The sequence below is a fragment of the Coregonus lavaretus genome, assembly GCF_964263955.1.
Source record: "Coregonus lavaretus genome assembly, chromosome: 27".
NCBI classification, from domain to species: Eukaryota; Metazoa; Chordata; class Actinopteri; order Salmoniformes; family Salmonidae; genus Coregonus; species Coregonus lavaretus.
The window spans coordinates 30,255,667-30,275,314 of NC_140014.1; the positions used below are offsets into that span (position 1 = coordinate 30,255,667).

At 42.3% G+C, this 19,648-nt stretch overlaps 3 protein-coding genes across 4 annotated transcripts; 2 read left to right on the forward strand and 1 right to left on the reverse strand.

Moving 5' to 3' along the window:
* Positions 1-77: 77 nt before the first annotated feature.
* On the forward strand, positions 78-10,633 carry LOC311102875 (serine/threonine-protein phosphatase 2A regulatory subunit B'' subunit gamma; the record flags this gene model as incomplete). Its single annotated transcript, XM_084144328.1, has 12 exons — positions 78-241; positions 453-574; positions 914-1,018; positions 1,161-1,273; positions 1,949-2,046; positions 5,384-5,454; positions 7,854-7,986; positions 8,143-8,274; positions 8,429-8,565; positions 8,899-9,036; positions 9,720-9,779; positions 10,442-10,633. The coding sequence occupies exons 1-12, from the start codon at positions 175-177 to the stop codon at positions 10,631-10,633; spliced, it is 1,368 nt and encodes a 455-aa protein (XP_084000454.1). The 5' UTR covers positions 78-174.
* Positions 10,634-10,937: 304 nt separating this feature from the next.
* On the reverse strand, positions 10,938-13,264 carry LOC311102876 (protein FAM177A1-like). 2 transcript variants are annotated; one of them, XM_084144329.1, is made up of 5 exons: positions 13,168-13,264; positions 12,520-12,702; positions 12,330-12,396; positions 12,100-12,197; positions 10,938-11,959 (listed from the first exon to the last, which is right to left on the reverse strand). In XM_084144329.1, the coding sequence occupies exons 1-5, from the start codon at positions 13,234-13,236 to the stop codon at positions 11,753-11,755; spliced, it is 624 nt and encodes a 207-aa protein (XP_084000455.1). In that variant the 5' UTR covers positions 13,237-13,264; the 3' UTR covers positions 10,938-11,752. The 2 variants fall into 2 exon arrangements, with proteins under 2 accessions (XP_084000455.1, XP_084000456.1); XM_084144330.1 differs by having other exon boundaries at positions 12,520-12,684; positions 13,168-13,263.
* A 1,428-nt stretch (positions 13,265-14,692) lies between these two features.
* On the forward strand, positions 14,693-19,648 carry LOC311103087 (F-box only protein 33-like). The gene is made up of 4 exons (XM_084144622.1): positions 14,693-15,218; positions 16,044-16,154; positions 16,444-17,111; positions 17,417-19,648. The coding sequence occupies exons 1-4, from the start codon at positions 14,791-14,793 to the stop codon at positions 17,680-17,682; spliced, it is 1,473 nt and encodes a 490-aa protein (XP_084000748.1). The 5' UTR covers positions 14,693-14,790; the 3' UTR covers positions 17,683-19,648.

A 19,648-nucleotide genomic window follows, 5' to 3' on the forward strand; every position in this document is an offset into this window, starting at 1 on the left:
AAAGTCGCATTTCATGTCGTCATAACTATGTGACATTTGTGTTCAGAGGAGTTCAGAGGTCACGTCGATAGCCAACCAATCCCAAGCGAGCTAGCGATTGTTTCGACATTTCAGAGAAGCTCTGAAACATTGATTAGCTTGTTTTCGTGTTATTAGGAATAAACAGAAGTTAAAATGTCAAACGATACGGTAGTACATTGGAAGGAGCTTTTGAAAAGAAGATTGGCATCCTCCAAGAAAGGTTTTCTGCGTCGATAGCTAGATCTGTTGTGATTATTTAGATAGCTAGTTAGCTAGCTAATGCTAGTCATATTTATGAATATCTAGTTAGCTACGTATTTATTTGTGTGTAAGAAAAACTAGATAACTAGCCATCCACCCACTTGGCAGTATTTCAATTATTGAACATTCACAAAGCCTTATTGTGTCAACATGTATCCATTTATGTTCAGATGAGAGGACTGAGGAGGAGAAGAAAGCAGAAGAGACAGAACTCTTCACTAAATTCTACACAGAGTGGAGGGGAGGAGGCAACAGAGAGAACTACAGGAACATTCCACGCTTCTACTACAGGGCAATTGAACATTCTGACTGAATCTAACTAACATTCTAGCTAACTAATCAGATCAGTTTGTTTCTTTCTTTGTTTTAACATCTTTATACCAACTGTGATATTCACAACGTGTGTCAATTTAAAAAAACATTTTAGTCATTTAGCAGATGCTCTTATCAAGAGCGACTTCCAGTATGAGTGCATACATTTCCATACTTTTTTCCTGTGGGAATCAAACCCACAACATTGTCGTTGCAAGTGCCATGCTCTACCAACTGAGCCAAACGGGACTGAAGATCTTTTGTGAGGGGCTGAAAGGATAATGATCTCTGAAGTTTTATATCTGTGTGATCCCTATAGCTGCCTGCAGAGGATGAAGTTCTCCTGCAAAAGCTGCGAGAGGAGTCCAGAGCCGTCTTTCTGCAGAGGAAGAGCCGGGAGCTTCTGGACAATGAGGAGTTACAGGTGAGACTGACATCTGGCTCAATCAAACAAATATTTAGTCAAATAGAAAGATTTACAAGCACTGGAATCTTGTAAAAGTCCATGGCACTATTAAAGTAATCAAACCTAATTATTTAACCTACACCTTCTTTCTGTTATCTAGAACCTGTGGTTTCTGCTGGACAAACATCAAGTGCCACCCATGACAGGAGAGGAGGCGATGATAAGCTATGACAGTTTTCTAAAGGTTGGAGAAAAAGCAGGAGTAAAGTGCAAGTGAGTACTCGGCATATTAGTCATTTTGGAGCCACAAAGTGTGCTAATCACATGAGCAGAATTACCACTGTTTACATTTACATTATTCCAAAAGCATTATTTTAGCTGGTGTGAAAATGCAACATGAATACCATGATGAGACATACTGTATGTGTAAACTAGGGGTGGATTTATTAGTCGCACATCGTAGCAGAACGTTTTGCACTGTAGCAGAACGTTTTTCATTCCCAACACTCTGCAATGGGATGTAAAAGCTGTTGAGTTCCATTTCGTTCTTTAAGGGAAGTTTTAGTTCATATGCGTTTCTCTCTGCCGCCCTGCTTCAAAATAATGAACTTCCATTTAAAACTAAACAGAATTCAACAGCTTTTACATCATGTTGCAGAGCATAGTTCTCATTTCATTTGGCCCGTAAGTGATTTTATTTGCCCCCCAGCCCCCCCCCCCCCCCCATCTAGTTGATGATCCCTGGTTTAGAGTAAATGTTTCCGTTGCAAAATGTTTTTCTGCAGTGTAAAACGTTTTGCAATGGTGTGCAACTAATGAATACACCCCAGGACTATGTGTGTCACAAGCAGATGGAACACTAAGCTCATTAACCATTTTTGACATTATATCTTGGAATGGAATGTGGAATTCTTCTAACAGTTTTTTTGTCCCGCCTCTCGCTCCCAGGCAGTTCTTCACAGCCAGAGTATATGCCAAACTTCTCCACAGTGATCCATATGGCAGGATATCAATTATGCAGTTCTTTAACTATGTCATGAGAAAAGGTCAGTTTCTAATCCATGTCTCCTATCGTGTTACATCCATAACTTGCATCCATAACTTAGGTCCAACAAATTTGGCCAGCAACTTTTTCAGTCAGAGCGTCTGGATTATGGAACACCCTGCCAACCAGTGTAAGAGAGTGCAGTCAATCAATCAATCAAATGTATTTATAAAGCCCTTTTTACATCAGCAGCTGTCACAAAGTGCTATACAGAAACCCAGCCTAAAACCCCAAACAGCAAGCAATACAGATGTAGAAGCATGGTGGCTAGGAAAAACTCCCTAGAAAGGCAGAAACCTAGAGAGGAACCAGGCTCTGAGAGGTGGCCAGGCCCCTTCTGGCTGTGCCAGGTGGAGATTATAACAGTACGTAGCCATTAAGGCCAGATTTTTCTCCAAGATGTTCAAACGTTCATAGATGACCAGCAGGGTCAAATAATAGTGGTTGTAGAGGTTGCAACAGGTCAGTACATCAGGAGTAAATGTCACTTGGCTTTTCATAACCGGGCATTTAGAGGTTGAAATAGCAGGTGCGGTAGAGAGAGAGAGTTGAAAACAGCAGGTCTGGGACAAGGTAGCACATCCAGTGAACAGGTCAGGGTTCCATAGCCGCAGGCAGAAGAGTTGAAACTGGAGCAGCAGCACGACCAGGTGGACTAGGGACAGCAAGGAGTCATCAGGCCAGGTAGTCCTGAGGCATGGTTCTAGGGCTCAGGTCCTCCGGGAGGGGAGGGAGAGAGAGAGAATTAGAGGGAGCATGCTTAAATTCACACAGGACACCGGATAAGACAGGAGAATAACACCAGATATAACAGACTGACCCTAGCCCCCCGGCACATAGACTATTGCAGCATAGATACTGGAGACTGAGACAGGGGGGGTCGGGAGACAGCTGTCCTTTTTCAGGTTTGCCTTGATGCTGTCCGGGTGTATCGACAGCATCAAGGCAAACCTGAAAAAGGACAGCATCAAGGCAAACCTGAAAAAGGACAGCATCAAGGCAAACCTGAAAAAGTGGCTAAAGGCAAACCAGTCATGTGAACATTAAGACATTCCGACTCTTAAGATGTCAGATACCTTAGGACAAGGGACATTTAAACAAAATATTATCATTATATTGTCTATTGTTGTATATTGTAAAATAAAATATTATATAGATATTTTAATAGGGTGTTATATTGTAGATATGTATTGATGTTGATTGTTTTCTGCCCAAGGACTACAGAAGAAAATTATCACATAACATTTGCTATCTAACTAAGTCTGGTGTAATGTCATGTTGTACATCAGGGATGGGCAACTTTGATGGGGTGGGGGCCACAAAAAATCGGAACTCATCATGAGGGGCCGCAGTGGCTTGCGGGTCTGCGTACCCACATCCATACATTTTGAGGGCCCTAAGTGAAAATGAGTTGGGTTTGGTGAGAAAGTAAAGGTGTTATTTTGTAACAGGGATAGTTTCATTGTACAGTTGAAGTCGGAAGTTTACATACACTTAGGTTGGAGTCATTAAAACTCGTTTTTCAACCACTCCACAAATGTCTTGTTAACAAACAAGTCGGTTAGGACATCTACTTTGTGCATGTCACAAGTAATTTTTCCAACAATTGTTTACAGACAGATTATTTCACTTATAATTCACTGTTTCACAATTCCAGTGGGTCAGAAGTTTACATACACTAAGTTCACTGTGCCTTTAAACAGCTTGGACATTTTCAGAAAATGATGTCATGGCTTTAGTAGCTTCTGATAGGCTAATTGACATCATTTGAGTCAATTGGAGGTGTACCTGTGGATGTATTTCAAGGCCTACCTTCAAACTCAGTGCCTCTTTGCTTGACATCATGGGAAAATCAAAAGAAATCAGCCAAGACCTCAGAAAAAAAATGGTAGACCTCCACAAGTCTGGTTCATCCTTGGGAGCAATTTCCAAACGCCTGAAGGTACCACGTTCATCTGTACAAACAATAGTACGCAAGTATAATAATAATAATAATAATAATATGCCATTTAGCAGACGCTTTTATCCAAAGCGACTTACAGTCATGCGTGCATACATTTTTGTGTATGGGTGGTCCCGGGGATCGAACCCACTACCTTGGCGTTACAAGCGCCGTGCTCTACCAGCTGAGCTACAGAGGACCACACCATGGGACCACGCAGCCGTCATACCGCTCAGGAAGGAGACGCGTTCTGTCTCCTAGAGATGAACGTACTTTGGTGCGAAAAGTGCAAATCAATCCCAGAACAACAGCAAAGGACCTTGTGAAGATGCTGGAGGAAACAGGTACAAATGTATCTATATCCACAGTAAAATGAGTCCTATATCGACATAACCTGAAAGGCCGCTCAGCAAGGAAGAAGCCACTGCTCCAAAACCGCCATAAAAAAGCCAGACTACGGTTTGCAACTGCACATGGGGACAAAGATCTTACTTTTTGGAGAAATGTCCTCTGGTCTGATGAAACAAAAATAGAACTGTTTGGCCATAATGACCATCGTTAAGTTTGGAGGAAAAGGGGGGAGCTTGCAAGCCGAAGAACACCATCCCAACCGTGAAGCACAGGGGTGGCAGCATCATGCTGTGGGGGTGCTTTGCTGCAGGAGGGACTGGTGCACTTCACAAAATAGATGGCATCATGAGGAAGGAAAATGATGTGGATATATTGAAGCAACATCTCAAGACATCAGTCAGGAAGTTAAAGCTTGGTCGCAAATTGGTCTTCCAAATGGACAATGACCCCAGCATACTTCCATAGTTGTGGCAAAATGGCTTAAGGACAACAAAGTCAAGGTATTGGAGTGGTCATCACAAAGCCCTGACCTCAATCCTATAGAAAATGTGTGGGCAGAACTGAAAAAGCATGTGCGAGCAAGGAGGCCTTCAAACCTGACTCAGTTACACCAGCTCTGTCAGGAGGAATGGGGCAAAATTCACCCAACTTATTGTGGGAAGCTTGTGGAAGGCTATCTGAAATGTTTGACCCAAGTTAAACAATTTAAAGGCAACACTACCAAATACTAATTGAGTGTATGTAAACTTCTGACCCACTCGGAATGTGCTGAAATAAATCATTCTCTCTACTATTTTTCTTACATTTCATATTCTTAAAATAAAGTGGGGATCCTAACTGACCTAAGACAGGGAATATTTACTAGGATTAAATGTCAGAAATTGTGAAAAACTGAGTTTAAATGTATTTGGCTAAGGTGTATGTAAACTTCCGACTTCAACTGTAAGTGTATGATGGTGTTGGGTTTGGTGGGAAAGTGAAGGTGGTATTTTGTAACAGTGTTAGATAAGTGTCTTGATATTGATATTCATGTCTCTTCTTCCAGTGTGGCTTCACCAGACAAGGATAGGGCTGAGTCTCTATGACGTGGCTGGACAGGGCTACCTCCGCGAGTCTGTAAGCACTCTCACTACTTTACTTTTAGACTGAAAGCTTGTGTTGGTGGCTCCTTAGTGAAATATCACCCTTCCCTCCCTACCTTCTCATGATTCCTATTGAGACCCATTTGTGCTTTTCAGAGATGTGTACTATGACCATGATGCAGGAACCACCCTCCTGTGAAGCATCTCTGCTTACAGGGTGTTGTTCTTCTCTGTGACATGTTCTTCTCATTGACCCTTCTACCTTTGAATAATCATTCTGTATTGCTGTATTTTCCAGCAAAGCGACAAATGTTATGACTTTTGGGGTGTAAATTGTCCAAGTTGCCCCAGATTCACTATAGGTTGAACATCAGACTGTTTAGAATTAAGGTTGGACTTACTGTTGAGATGATGTGTGTTTTGTAATGTAAACAGAAAGGAAAACGCCGCACACTGCTGCTCATGCTCCCAGGTGATATTTATTTCTAACAACGTTTCGACCCTTAGGTCTTCATCAGGCATCCATATCCCAGGTGGGGGTGGAAGGTCCTATATATAGGGGCAGTACTCAGTGACATCACTTCCTGAAACAGGAGGTAAAAAATGAAAAAACATAGATTCACAATATTAACATTCAATGTATCAAAATATATGATCATACACAAGGAATGTGATCAATATTTACAGTAATATACATACAATATTCAATTAGGAAAAAAACTAACAAGATTTGGACATTTTGAAACTATAAAAATGGTTTCAAGTCAAACTCCACGTTAAGGCCAAGAGGAGACAGTGTGTTGAGCCTGTGGATCCAGAAAGATTCCCTTTGAAGAAGTTTCCTCTCAATGTCCCCTCCCCTGCGTGACATCTTGACTATTTCTATTCCAATGTATCTCAGATAACTAATAGGATGTCCAGCTTGTAAAATGAACAGCAACCAGATTTCTTGTCTCACCTGTCCGTATATTGCTGCAGTGCTCACTGATCTGTGTCTTAAGGCTTCTATGGGTTTTCCCTATGTAAGACAGACCACAAGGACATTTCAACATGTAAATAACATTTGTGGACATGCAGGTAATCAGGCCTTTGATCTTAAATCTTTGTCCTGTGTGGGGGTGGTTAAATGAGTTGCATTTGTACGTGAAGCTGCGTTGAGCACATTGGCCACATTTGTAATTATCCTCCAGAACCTTGTCCAAGAAAGTTTCCCTTTTCTCTGGTGGGTAATCAGATTTAACCACAATGTCTCATGTTTAGGGGTCTTTTAAAGACCATACGTGGGGGATATTTAAAAATGGGTTTCATTTGTGGGTCAGTATCAATAATGTACCATCCTGATAATGTCCTTAAATGCCTTCCCCAATGGTGAGTATTGAGTGAAGCATGAGGGGACATGTTCTGCTTTTTCTTAAACTTTTGGTTGGTGGCTTTCCAACTGTGTTAGTCCTTCAAAACGATCATTGGCATGTTTTACCCAATTGTCTTTGTACCCCCTTTCCTTAAACCTTTGTGTGAGGTCCGTGTCTGTTTTCAGAGCTGCATATTCTTCTGATGCGACTGAATTGACTTATAGGGAGACTTTTAATAAGTGGACGTGGATGAAAGCTGTCACCTCTAAGGAGGGTGTTCCTGTCTGTAGGTTTCCTATAGAGATCTGTAGAGAGGGAGGTTTTGTCCTTAATAACCATCACATCAAGAAAACTGATTTGTGATAGGTTAAAGTTATTGGTGAAATGAAGGTGTTCATTCATAGTTTAGATAAGCATGGAATTCCAAAAGTTATTCCTGGGTCCCTGTATAAATCACGAAAATGTCATCCAAATATCTCAGAATTCTGAGAATATTGGAGAGAAAAGGGTTAAGGTCTGGATTCAGCACCACCTGTTTTTCAAACATTCCTAGATATAGGTTAGCATAATTAGGAGCCATAGTGCTCCCCATCGCTGTCCCTTTGGTCTGGAGGAAAAAGTCTCCTCTGAAGAGAAAATAGTTGGAGGTTACTACCAGTTCAGCCAAGTCCACAATACAATTGGTGCTGGGAAGAGCATTAGAGGGACGTTCACTGAGGTTGAACTTGAGGGCCTCTAGGCCACCCTGATGGGGGATGTTAGTATATAGACTGGTAACATCAAAAGTGCACAGAATATAATTTTCAGGTATATGGTCCACAGATTTAAAAACATTTATAAAATCAATAGTCTCTAGTATACGTGGGGAGGGAGATCGCCCAGGGTTTCACAACATGGTTTACAAAGGTACAGATATTCTCTGTCAGAGATCCGTTACTACTCACAATGGGCCTGCCTGGTATATAGGTGGCGTCATGCTCTTGTGAATTTTTGGGAGAGCGTATATGACAGTTGTGGTTGGACAGTCAACTTTCATATACTCATATTCTGTCTTTGTAATTTCCCCTTCATAATGTGACAGGACTTGGAGAACTACATTTTAGAGCTGATCCCAACGCTCCCTCAGCTGGATGGCCTGGAGAAGTCTTTCTATTCCTTCTATGTCTGCACTGCTGTCCGCAAGTTTTTCTTCTTCCTGGATCCCCTACGGACTGGTTTGTTACATATATAATAACTAACCAAAAACATGATTGTCAAATGTGCAGACTTCTGTAAGATTCTGATTAGTGATCTTCATGCCTATAACTTGTTTGTCTGTGCCCACTCTGACAAAATAACATCTTGTTCCATTTATTCATGTTTATTTTCAGGGAAGATTAAGATTCAAGACATCTTGGCCTGCAGCTTTTTGGATGATCTGCTCGAGCTGAGAGATGAGGAGCTTTCCAAGGAGAGCCAGGAATCCAACTGGTTCTCTGCACCCTCTGCTCTTAGAGTTTATGGTACGCAGCAGCATTTGATTAAAAAAATGGCCTAATAGACATTAGGCTAATCTGAAGCCGGTAACACCTGAATGTTAAAATAAAAAAGAGATACTAGATGATCTTTGTCCTTGCTGTCTTGGTAAGATGGTCGATCCTGTGTTCCCTTTTGCAGGTCAGTACCTGAATCTTGATAAGGACCACAACGGCATGCTCAGTAAGGAGGAGCTGTCTCGCTACGGCACTGGCACTCTGACCAGCGTCTTTCTGGACCGCGTGTACCAGGAGTGCCTCACCTACGACGGAGAGATGGTAAAAACCTTGCCTGCTTTTCTGACCTATTTTACTATACATGTAAGCACTTAGAATATATGATTGATGTCGGTGTGTTGCAAAGACTCTCCTTGCAGGTTTATAGATCTTTGTTTGTCTACAGTTGAAATAGTTTAACCAAATAAGATTACTTTGAACTGTATGAAACAATCAAAAACCCACTCTTCCTCAGAATTGCACAGATACCACGTGGCGTAAGACTATTATCACATAATAGTCGTTCTAAGATTTCATCAAAGGACACAGTAAATGTGAAATGTGTTTTGACCTGATTTGATGCTAAATCTGGTCTTGACTCTGTGTCTCTCCCAGGACTATAAGACATACCTGGACTTTGTCCTGGCTCTGGAGAACAGGAAGGAGCCTGCAGCGCTGCAGTACATCTTCAAGCTGCTGGACATGGAGAACAAGGGCTACCTCAACGTCTTCGCTCTCAACTACTTCTTCAGGGTGAGACATCGGAGGAATAAATAGAGACAGCAGAGTAGACAGTGGGACCTCTCCATCTGCTATCCTGCTCACTGAATAAAAAGTGTTGTCATGGGCCTCCCGAGTGGCGCAGCAGTCTAAGGCACTGCATTGCATTGCTGAGGCGTCACTACAGAATCGTGTTCGATCCCAGACTGTGTCACAGCCGGCCGTGACCGGGAGACCCATGAGGAGGCGCACAATTGGCCCAGCATCGTCCAGGTTAGGGGAGGATTTGACCGGCTGGGATGTCCTTGTCTCATCATGCTCTAGCGACTCCTTGCGGCGGGCCGGGCGCCTGCAGGCTGACTTCGGTCGTCAGTTGGACGGTGTTTCCTCCGACACATTGGTGCGGCTGGCTTCTGGGTTAAGCGAGCTGTGTGTCAAGAAGCAGTGCGGCTTGGCAGGGTCGTGTTTCGAAGGACGCATGGCTCTCGACCTTCGCCTCTCCCGAGTCCATAGGGGAGTTGCAACGATGAGACAAGACTGTAACTACCAATTGGATACCACGAAATTGGGGAGAAAAAGGGATTACATTTACATCTACTTTTTTTGTGAACAATTGTTTTTTATTAAGTCACTTTATCAAAACAATCAATGAGAATAATAATAATTGATCTACATCTGAAAACTGTTGTAACATTGCATCATGTATTTTCCACCAGGCCATTCAGGAGCAGATGAAAATCCATGGCCAGGAGTCAGTATCCTTCCAGGATGTCAAGGTAAATAGACTTTGTCCCGTTACCGTATTCACCATGGAGGAAGTAACTCTGAAGTATACTACTGGTTACTGTAAAATCAGCTTGAAGTATCCATTTCATCCAGAAATATTGTGGGGTTAGAGTGTGGGTGTCAAGCATTTCTATGGAGTTAACCAGAAGGTATAGTGCTCAGTAGGTGTTCAGTGCTGCTGCCCTTGTTTCCCCAAGCTCTATTCTGAGTTTGTTGATACAAATGTTACATTGATTCAAATTTGTCATGCCATAAAATCTAAGTTCCCTGACCGCTTTTTACAGTCTCAAACTCCATTCTCATTTGTACTAGTAGGGATTTTGTTTTTAAAACTGGAATCTTTAATGGTGAAACTGCCACGTCCATTTGCGATATTACAACAAGAAGTTACTGCAAACAAAGAACAGTTTTTTCCCTCAGACATCATTGCATGCGTGATAGAACAGCAGCATATGTACTGACATTTCTTTTACCATGATGCGTGACACTCCCCAGCTCTGCTTCAACAAAACAAAAACACTAACAATGGCCATGGGGCGGACAGTGGCGCTGTTTACCCCACTGTGGATTCCATCTTTAATAATGATTTCAATAATTCACTCAATGATTTTAATAAGTCGTTTTGAAAAAAGTTGCAATGTTGTGCCTTCAGGATGAGATCTTTGACATGGTGAAGCCAAAGGATCCCTACAAGATCACGTTGCAGGATCTAGTGAACAGCAGCCAAGGAGACACAGTAACCAGCATCCTCATTGATCTCAACGGATTCTGGACTTATGAAAACAGGGAAGTTCTGGTTGCTAACGACAACGACAGCAACACAGCTGACCTTGACGATACATGAATCTTCAGTCAAACTGGGAAGGACTACTAGACTCAGCAAGAAGAGGATAAATGTTACGGTGAAGATTCTACAACTGGAACTCAGTTGTTTAAAAAAATAACTTGCCAAGACTTCTAAATATAACAGTTGTATGACCTGTTTAAATGTTTATTAATGTAGTGTACATAGTATAGAAAATGAAAATACTATGTATTTTACTCAAAAAATTATTATAAAAAGCCTACAAATCAAACAGTTGTAGTTTTTCTTTCCTTGGGTAAAGGAGTGTGTAGTGTGAATACCGTAGGATGGGAAAATAAATGTTTTCCTTATACAACCAGCCCTAATAAAGTGGCATTTCATATTATTTGGGGACTGTGAAAAGTAGTTATCTTGACAATACTGCTGTTCAAAAGGAAAGCAGCAGATCTTTTTTTTACCATGTTTCGCTTTACCTTGGGCTTCGTTCTGAAGCGTTATACACTCAGAAGGGACCATGGCAGATAAGGTCAGCTTTAGCAGGGCTATTTCTAAATATATGGTTCTGGACAATAGTAATGACTGAAGTGTGAGCACAGATGCCAACAAGCAACGAGTGAAGTTTTGTTAAAGGCCTGGAGGACAGTTCAAAACATCATTTTGATGAACTTTCTGAAAAGAACTGCAGAACTAATCATAGTAAAACAATAGGATATTTGTGGGTATTTTAAGGTGAAAATTGTCATGGTTGACAATGAATATAAAAAGCAATTTCCAACTGAAATAAATCAACTATTCAAATAACATTGTGCACCAATGGAATGGTTTTAGAAAGGTCACTTATCTCGCTGCTAACTTATTGTATAACAATGTTATTAAGTACCTGAAAAAATGTATCAGAGAAATCTCTTAAACCCGCAAATAGTTAAAATCAGCATCATATCTATAATTTGTGTGCTCATTCACTGACACACAGCACAGCAATGTTCATTGCACACAAAAGTTAAAGCATATCGACAACGCAGCAACTAAAAAATATGTATTTTGTCTCATGTCTGACTTGCAGTACTAATAGAACATGATCAATATGATACAAAAATAAGAACTACACTATAGCAAAAATGCTGAGGAGGCTACATTGTGAAATGTGAAGATGTCAATTTAATTGAACTGTTCGGTGGGGATGGGGGCAGGGAATCTGTTGGAATCAGGTGTGGCATCTTGATCCAGCTCGAAGGTGACGTTGACGAAGGAGGCTTTGCCCTCCGGCTGCTCCATGGCTGGCTGCTGGATCTCCTGGTCGCGCTCCTCCTTAAAACGACGCTCTGCCTCCTCAGACAGCCGGTTCTCCTCCTCCTCCTCATCCTCCTGTCAGTCACAACATGAACATTAAACTGCACCTTGGAGTAGTAACAAGGAGTAGTGACAAAATAGTAGTAACACATTAGTAGTAATGAAGCATTCCAAGGTCTGTCAGTAGATGCTTCCCCATACACAAGACAACGTACCTCCTTTTTCATTCTGTAGTACTCGTCAATAGCATACTGGTACTTGGGTGAGGTAATACCAAACAATGAGGCCATTCTCTCCCCAAGATAGTCACAAACTGAAAGTGAAAAGCACAAGGCAGAGGCACAGTATTTCCAAGACACAGAGCATTACATTTATATAGGCTATATTTTGACACTCATCATATGTGTGTATATTTAGAGTCTAGTATACGTAATACCACATTTACCTGAAATAGTGGAGGTTGCCACTCTCCACATGTGAAACAAAAAATATGGACCCCAAGTCAACCTGGACTGTAACAAAAATATGACACAAGAAGAAAACAAAGTTAACGAAATGCAGGAATGTTTCATTCTATTCAAGCTCATGTAATGGAGTAAAGTCACATTTTAATTTATAAGGGCATAAAAACCAACAGGGTCAGCTGAGGTCTTAACAGCTATAGAAGCTTGCACTTCCTCCTCTTCTTCTTCATCTGTACTGTATTCCTCCATGGTCTCTCCACTGGCAAAGTAAATCGTTCTACGGGGCACCTTCTGCTTCTTCATCCCTATGTCTCCCAGCTCCACACTCTCAAACTCCTTCACCATATTGGAGCTCTGTCAATCATCATAATCAACAACAACAACAACAAAAACAGTCTATTCTCAAGACGTGTTTGGTTACAGCTGGTAGAAACAGGATTTTACTACCATGTTACCAATAGAAAACGTAGCAGCTACATTATAGGGCTTTTGACATTTGTCTCACATTATTATGAGGTTAGTAAATCACCATTTGAATGAAAAAAATCCAAAAGGTTTTTCAAGCAGTTTCTGTGAGTGATTGCTTCGTAGCTGTCTATGCAACTATGGTAGCTAACTATGTATGTGGTATAATTGTGAAAAAATTGCCTACAGCATGCACATATTTATTCACGTTCGAGATAGATAGCTAGATATATAGCTAGCTGCTGATGCTACAAGGAAGTAACGTTAGATCGCTAGCTAAAACAAACACAACACACAATCGTTTTTTTGTTTGTTAAACTCATGAGAACAGGTCTAAAATGGTAATAATCGCACCTTTTCAGCGTCCATAGCTTTCCCCAAAGAGATGTTGACATTAGTAAGATACAGTGACAGCTCTGCCATCTCACTTCTGTCTCCTCTCTCAAATTTCGGAAATGACGTAGATAGGGGTTTGGTCATAAAGATCCTATTAAATTACTAGAGGGGAAATGTTATAAACCCTCAAAGTTCGAGAATGGGACAAAATGGCAGCCATCTTGGTCAGGGAGAAATCCCAAAACTGTCTAATTGGAATGAATGGCAGTAGAGGCATAGCTGATGCATTTCCTGCTTTTACTTATGCAGGAAAATAAAAGTAAGGCATATGATGTATCAGAAATTGTGTAATGTAATTATAGTCAACCTAAAATAGTGTCATATAATTATAAATACTGTTTATACAGGTTTTATACCAATTTAATGTATAAATAGCCTCTAAAATATATGTAGACCATAAATGTCTCAGATTGTTTTTTCTTGGAAAGCTGTGAGTGCTATTATATGATACAATATCAGTAATTGTTGCATTTACAACTTGTCTATGTACTATCATCAACTGATTTGAGCCAGTGTATCGCTGTGGTTTGACTGCATCATTTGAATGGAATGTTGGCATATTGGCAGTTAATTTGGAAAAATTTATGGAATCATTTCTCTAAAACTGTCTGGCTAGCTATCTAATACACATACAGTGCACATAAATTATTCACATTCCTTGTTTCACACAATATCTTATCACAGCACTGGTAAACCATGGTTGACCAACTCCCTGACCAACATGGCTGACCTTTGGACCATCATAAGAAGGTTCAAAACCATTCTACTATTCTAAATCATAATTCTATGGGTTTGATTCTTCTTTCCCATCCCATCAGTTTGCGGCTTTAAAAAAAAAATATATATATATATATATATATATATATATATCAGAATTGTGGATTTTGTGAAATAGTGGAATGCAACAAATGGCATTCAATCAAATACCCCTAAATGTGATGATCGGTATCTGATATTGGATAGATTATCTGTGAAAAAATAATTGCATTTAGAAGTCTAACGTTACAATATTGGAAAAGGCTATGCTAGAAGGTTAATAAAATGGTATCTACACTATTACATTTATAACGGTAAAGAGATAGTGTGCAAAGAGAGAACGAGGTTGTCTTGGCGTGGGCAGAGAATTCAATAAAATGACCCTTTTACTCTTTTATTCTTAGAGATCCAGTAGAATAGTGGGGGGCTCAACTGCAATGAAAGTACTCCACCTTGCGCACTTGAGAGGTATGGCAAAAAATAACAGCACTTGGGTCAAACCATTGCTGCAAATGGTTTGATTAAAATAATACTACATTTGTAGATGTCGTCAGTACAACTAAATGGACAACATATAGAGAAACTGAAAGTATATAAGAAAAACAAACTATTTCGGCCTGTTTCAAAAGTGGGATTTTGCAGAGTATTGTTGTCATCCCCACGTAGCCATAGAAGTGGTATGATCCAATAGTATTGAACGCAAAGCTGCTGAATGTTGTTTGTTTTCACAGAGAGCAAGTAGCGGAACAGAACGGTTGTCGCACAATCTTAAAACGGTTATATTTACACTTTCTGTCCGCGAATAATAGTTCAGTGGCCTGTGCCATGGCTCTGTGCGGGGGTGTTGGAGCCATGGCTTTACCTAGCGAGCTTATCGTCCACATATTTTCATTCTTGTCCGACCGTGACAAGCTTCGGGCCTCGTCCGTGTGCTCTCGCTGGAGGGAGTGTCTGTTTTACCCATCGCTTTGGACGGAGCTCAAGTTGCGTGTCGGAGGTGGCTCGAACGGGGGAGGCTATGGCTCCGAACAGACCCCAAGATTAGAATTTCTCATGAGGAAGTTTGGCTCCTTCGTGCGCGAGCTACAGCTCGAGTTTGCCCCTGTTGAAGGATATCTAAGGCCACTGAACGGAGTGGAGGGCAGGATGGAATCTGTCGAAAGCGACCCTCAGTTCCCTGGCCGCTGGAAAGACGCAATTATCACCTATTTGGACCAGGTGTTGTGTGTCCTCGGATGTATTCGAAACAACAGGTAGTTGGATACATCAATGATTCAACATAATGTTTAATGCAAAGTGCGTCAGCAACGCCATACTCGTCAATTTGAGTGTTTGTTGGGTCTGCGTAGTCAGCGAGCTAACCTTTAGCTAGCCTAACTATAAACAAGCCCATGTCATTACGTAATCGGGTTATGTCGTTCTCTACGGATTTCTGCGTATACTGCTTGATTGACGTGTAGTTTTTTTGCCTATTCAAGCTATAATCTAGCTACTTGGTATATAGGACATGTCAGTCTGTTTTTCTGCCTGTTATGCAAAGAATGTTGCTAGGGCATGTTTATAATTTGAACTACATTGCAGCAGCAGTGGTAGTCATGGTCAGGTAATCTATAAAGTGAACCCCTGAGGTCAGCAACGACATTGGCAGCATGCTTTCATATGCAAGTCTGGCTTCTCAAACCTGTACTAGCAATATGCCAATATCTTTTGGACGCATTCTGTCATGAAAAGTTCCAGATGCACTGCCTCATAGGGAGACTAAAGCTGTCTTGAGGCATTTCGTTGTTGGTAGTTAATTCCAGTGCTTATTCAATAACAGCACACTTGTGAAAGAGAGCTCTAGAGATGTTGGTTGTACAGTCATATGAGGAATGCTGGGTTTGTGGTGCACACCAGTGATGTTGAAAGGTGCTGATTGTCACAGGCCTTCTGGCAAATTGGTGAGGACATGCATACCGTTTGAGCTTGTTTGCAGTCATGTTTGTTGCAGAGTACAATTAGAACATACTGTCACTGACCTCCACTATGGCTGATTGTGTCCGGTTTTGTCTAAAGCTCAAACTTCTTTCTCGCTCTAGAAATCTCCAGAAGCTGAGTCTGTATGGGGATACCTGCATTCTTCAGGATGAGGGCATTCTGGACAGTGCCTATCTCAACCAGGTTGACCAAGGAGGAATGAAAATCAAAGAGTGAGTGGCTTTAAGGCTAGGCTATATCTTGCCCAAGGCGACAAAAGGGCATATAGGGGTCACAATCACAGTACAAACTGTCCTCAGTTGAAATTCTGCCTCATAGAATTACATATAGAACACATAACTAGGTAATATAATAGGATCTATGTTCTGCCTAGTTTTTGTTCTGTATTCATTTTCATTGTGAGTAGGCTTTTATTTGCAGATATGGAAGAGAGTCAGACGTTACAAAGATTGTAACTTTCTCTCCCTCTGTCTCTGTGTGTATTCCTCTGGCCTGGAGTAGGATCCAGCAGCTGTTAGTAGAAGTTTTGTCTAACAGCAGGCAGATGAAGTGGCTGTCCTCAGCCTTCATGCTGGGTGTGGTAACCCCCTGCTCCCTGGCCTCTTTGTCCAACCCCAGCGCTGCCTCCCTGGAGCACCTCAGCCTGCTGGACAACCAGCTGCCCTGCCTGGCCTCCCCTGTGGAGCTGGAACGGCTTGTCCACCTGCGTTCCCTGGCCCTCGACTTCTGTGACTTCACCTCTGAGATGTGCTGCTTACTGGCAGGAGGAGACCGTGCTCCACTACACCGCCTCTCCCTGATGGTGAATGGCGCTGCTCTGGAGGCCAAGCCCCTCGATGGCACCGCCAGTGAGGACGACTGGAAGGCCCTGGTCCGCCGCTGCGCTAACCTGCGGGTCTACATGATGGCCCTGGATGTGTCCAGCCAGGACCTGCTGAGGGTGCTCAAGCCCAGCCTGCCCCTGGAGAGGATCCACCTGGACAGCTACTCCACCCTGGTCACAGACGGCACCCTGGAGCTCATCGCCCAGCAGTACAACAAGACCCTGAGCCACTTCGTCCTGATGAGGGATGACACCGGCTTCCCTGACCTCAGCGTCAACCGCAACGAGGACCCGCTGGTCCTGCTGGCCTGGCGCTGCGTACACCTCTCTGTCCTGGTCATCCACGGTGAGTCAGCCTGGGTCAAAAGCTAGTATTACATAGCTGAACACTTTTAGTGTAGCCTAACATTTTAATGGGAGTGATTTTGATTTCCAATATCATGGGTTCTACAAGTTGCTCTGATAGAAAGAAAGATGTATAACTGGTTATTTTCTAGGAGTAATGTTATGTCTAGTGTGTGTGTAGAGGTCATATTGGCAGCATGTTGATTTGTATAGCACAGAGCAATTGGAGTTTGTTTATATTCAGTATGCAGTATGTTCTTTCTACAGTGGTGTTCAATGTGATTCTCCTCTGTCTGAACACCACAGGCTACACTGTGTGGTCCCACAACCTGGTGGCCATCTCCCGTCTGCGTGGCTCCAGCCTTAAGGTCCTGGCCGTGTCCGAGGAGAGTATCGACTTCGACCCGGACCAGGGGGTCTTCATGGAGGGTGACCCCGTCCACAACCTGGTGAAGGAGGTTTCCCAGGGCCTGGGGCGCATCTGGCACCCCTCCATGGACTCCAACTTGGTCCTCAGTGAGCCCACCCAGCACTTCCACAGGGAGATGCAGAGCTTCAGCCTGGGCATGTAGGCTAGAGCTACAGCCGCCAGGCCGGGCCTCCGTCTGGGTCGTGTTCATTAGGCACCAAACGGAAGAAAACAAGACCTAAACAGGGAGGGACTACCTGGACTTGTCCAATAAAAAAACGCTGATCTTCTGTTTTCTGTTGTAAAACGTTTTGAAACGTTTTCCGTTGCGTGCCCTAAAGAACACAACCCTGGTCTGGCCTGCTGCACATGCTCAGTGCTTGTCTTGATGATATAATCTAAACCTTATGGGTCCTATCTCATTTGCATACTTTATTTTTAGTTTATATTTTCTTTCTTTGTAGAAGGAACTAATCCTTTATATGTGCTGTGTTTAATCAGTATTAGCTCTATTTATATCTATCTATATATATCCTGCTTATGAATAGGAGAGTATAGTCGGGTATTTGATTAGTAGCTAATTGAGCGATTGTTGTAGGGAGGGGGCTTTTTTACACAGCTAGCTTAGTTAGTTGTATTGCAAGTTTTCTTTTTGGTTTTGTCTGTTTGTTGTTTTTCTCTTAGCGAGTGCTGAGTTACCGTAAACTAACTATCGGTTCATCCACCTTGGCTTTTTGCAATGACGGAATCCTGTGTACTTGTTTGTTCACCTTTTTAAGGGGAGATTAGTCCAGTGGTCTTCCAGCAGAGGGAGGGACAGTGCTGGTGGACTGTGGTTAGCCCCCCCCCCCCTTCTTCCCTGTCTGCTCTTTACTTTTGTGTTTTGGAGATAATATGATTGCTATGTTACGGGACTAAGATCCTGCTGGTTCTTCTCAACCCAGAGGTGGGATGTGATACAGTTCTGCTGGTGAAACCAATTGCTAAGGTTTCCACACTGACACACTCATGCTGAGACCCTGTGAGCTGCCTGCGTACAGCTGCAGTCCTTTAGTCAGGGGTCAGCATTGCCAGTCATACGCTGTAGTTTGCTCTCAGAAAAATCCTCTCTGTCTGTCTCAGGTAGGCAAAACATGACGATGAAGATGGTGGTGATGATGATGTATACTATGAAACAATCAGCTAGTCTGTCAGTTTAATCCAGTTTTTCTTGAGTCACAGTTGCCTTGGAAACCCCCTTGTTTTCTGGATTCAATCGTTTTTGCCATCAAATCTGCCCCTTGTACCACGGGGTAAACAAACTTAGTCGTACATTTGTTTTAAGATTAAGGTGTTGAAAGAGTTTAAAGAATGGCAAAAAAACTACTCCTTGCCCGTATTTCTCTTGTTCACAGTTTTAGGGCAAAGTGCATGCTGTGTTGACTGACTCCAGGGCCACAGTGTTTCACCTGCTGAGCGTTGGATGGAGGGAGACATATGTTTGCTTGTTCCATATCTCAGGATTTTTGCACTTTCTGTACTTTTTTCCAATGAAGGCTTTATTTTAATGCAAAGCTGTCTGTTGTTCTGAGGGCCAGTGTGCGTGTTGGTGGGACTGAATACTGGATACTAATACTGGGGAAAGAGCTCTTCCAACACAACGCATACCAGAGGTTGTTGGTTTTATTTTTCTAGCCCCGCCTCCTCGTTCCCTCGATTTAACTTTTAAGAAGGTTAAGATCCGTGATGTGCGTCTGTGAAAAGACTTTTAATGACGTTTTCTATTGTTGTGTACTTGCTGTTTTAGAGCTCAGAGTAGTAGAGGGAATCTGAGGTTGATTACTCAGTGGTAGAATGTAAATGTGAAGCTAACAACCTTTTTTTAATGTGTAAAGTTGTCTGCTATCCAGAATTCCCCCTACGTACGAATATCTTCTTCTTTATCCTTGCTTGTAAAGCTTAGGGAACCAGTCTTGACTTATAAGACAGTAGAGTGTGTGTGTGTGGGCTGGAATAGTGTGGTAGGCCTCTGCTTGTTCTGTGCTGCTGAGATGTTGTAACATTCCGGAGAAGACGAGAGTAGGCTACGTCTCTTGACCTTGAGTGGTTATGAAGCCGTCGGTCGGCTATTGCTTCTTGTTGCGTTCCTC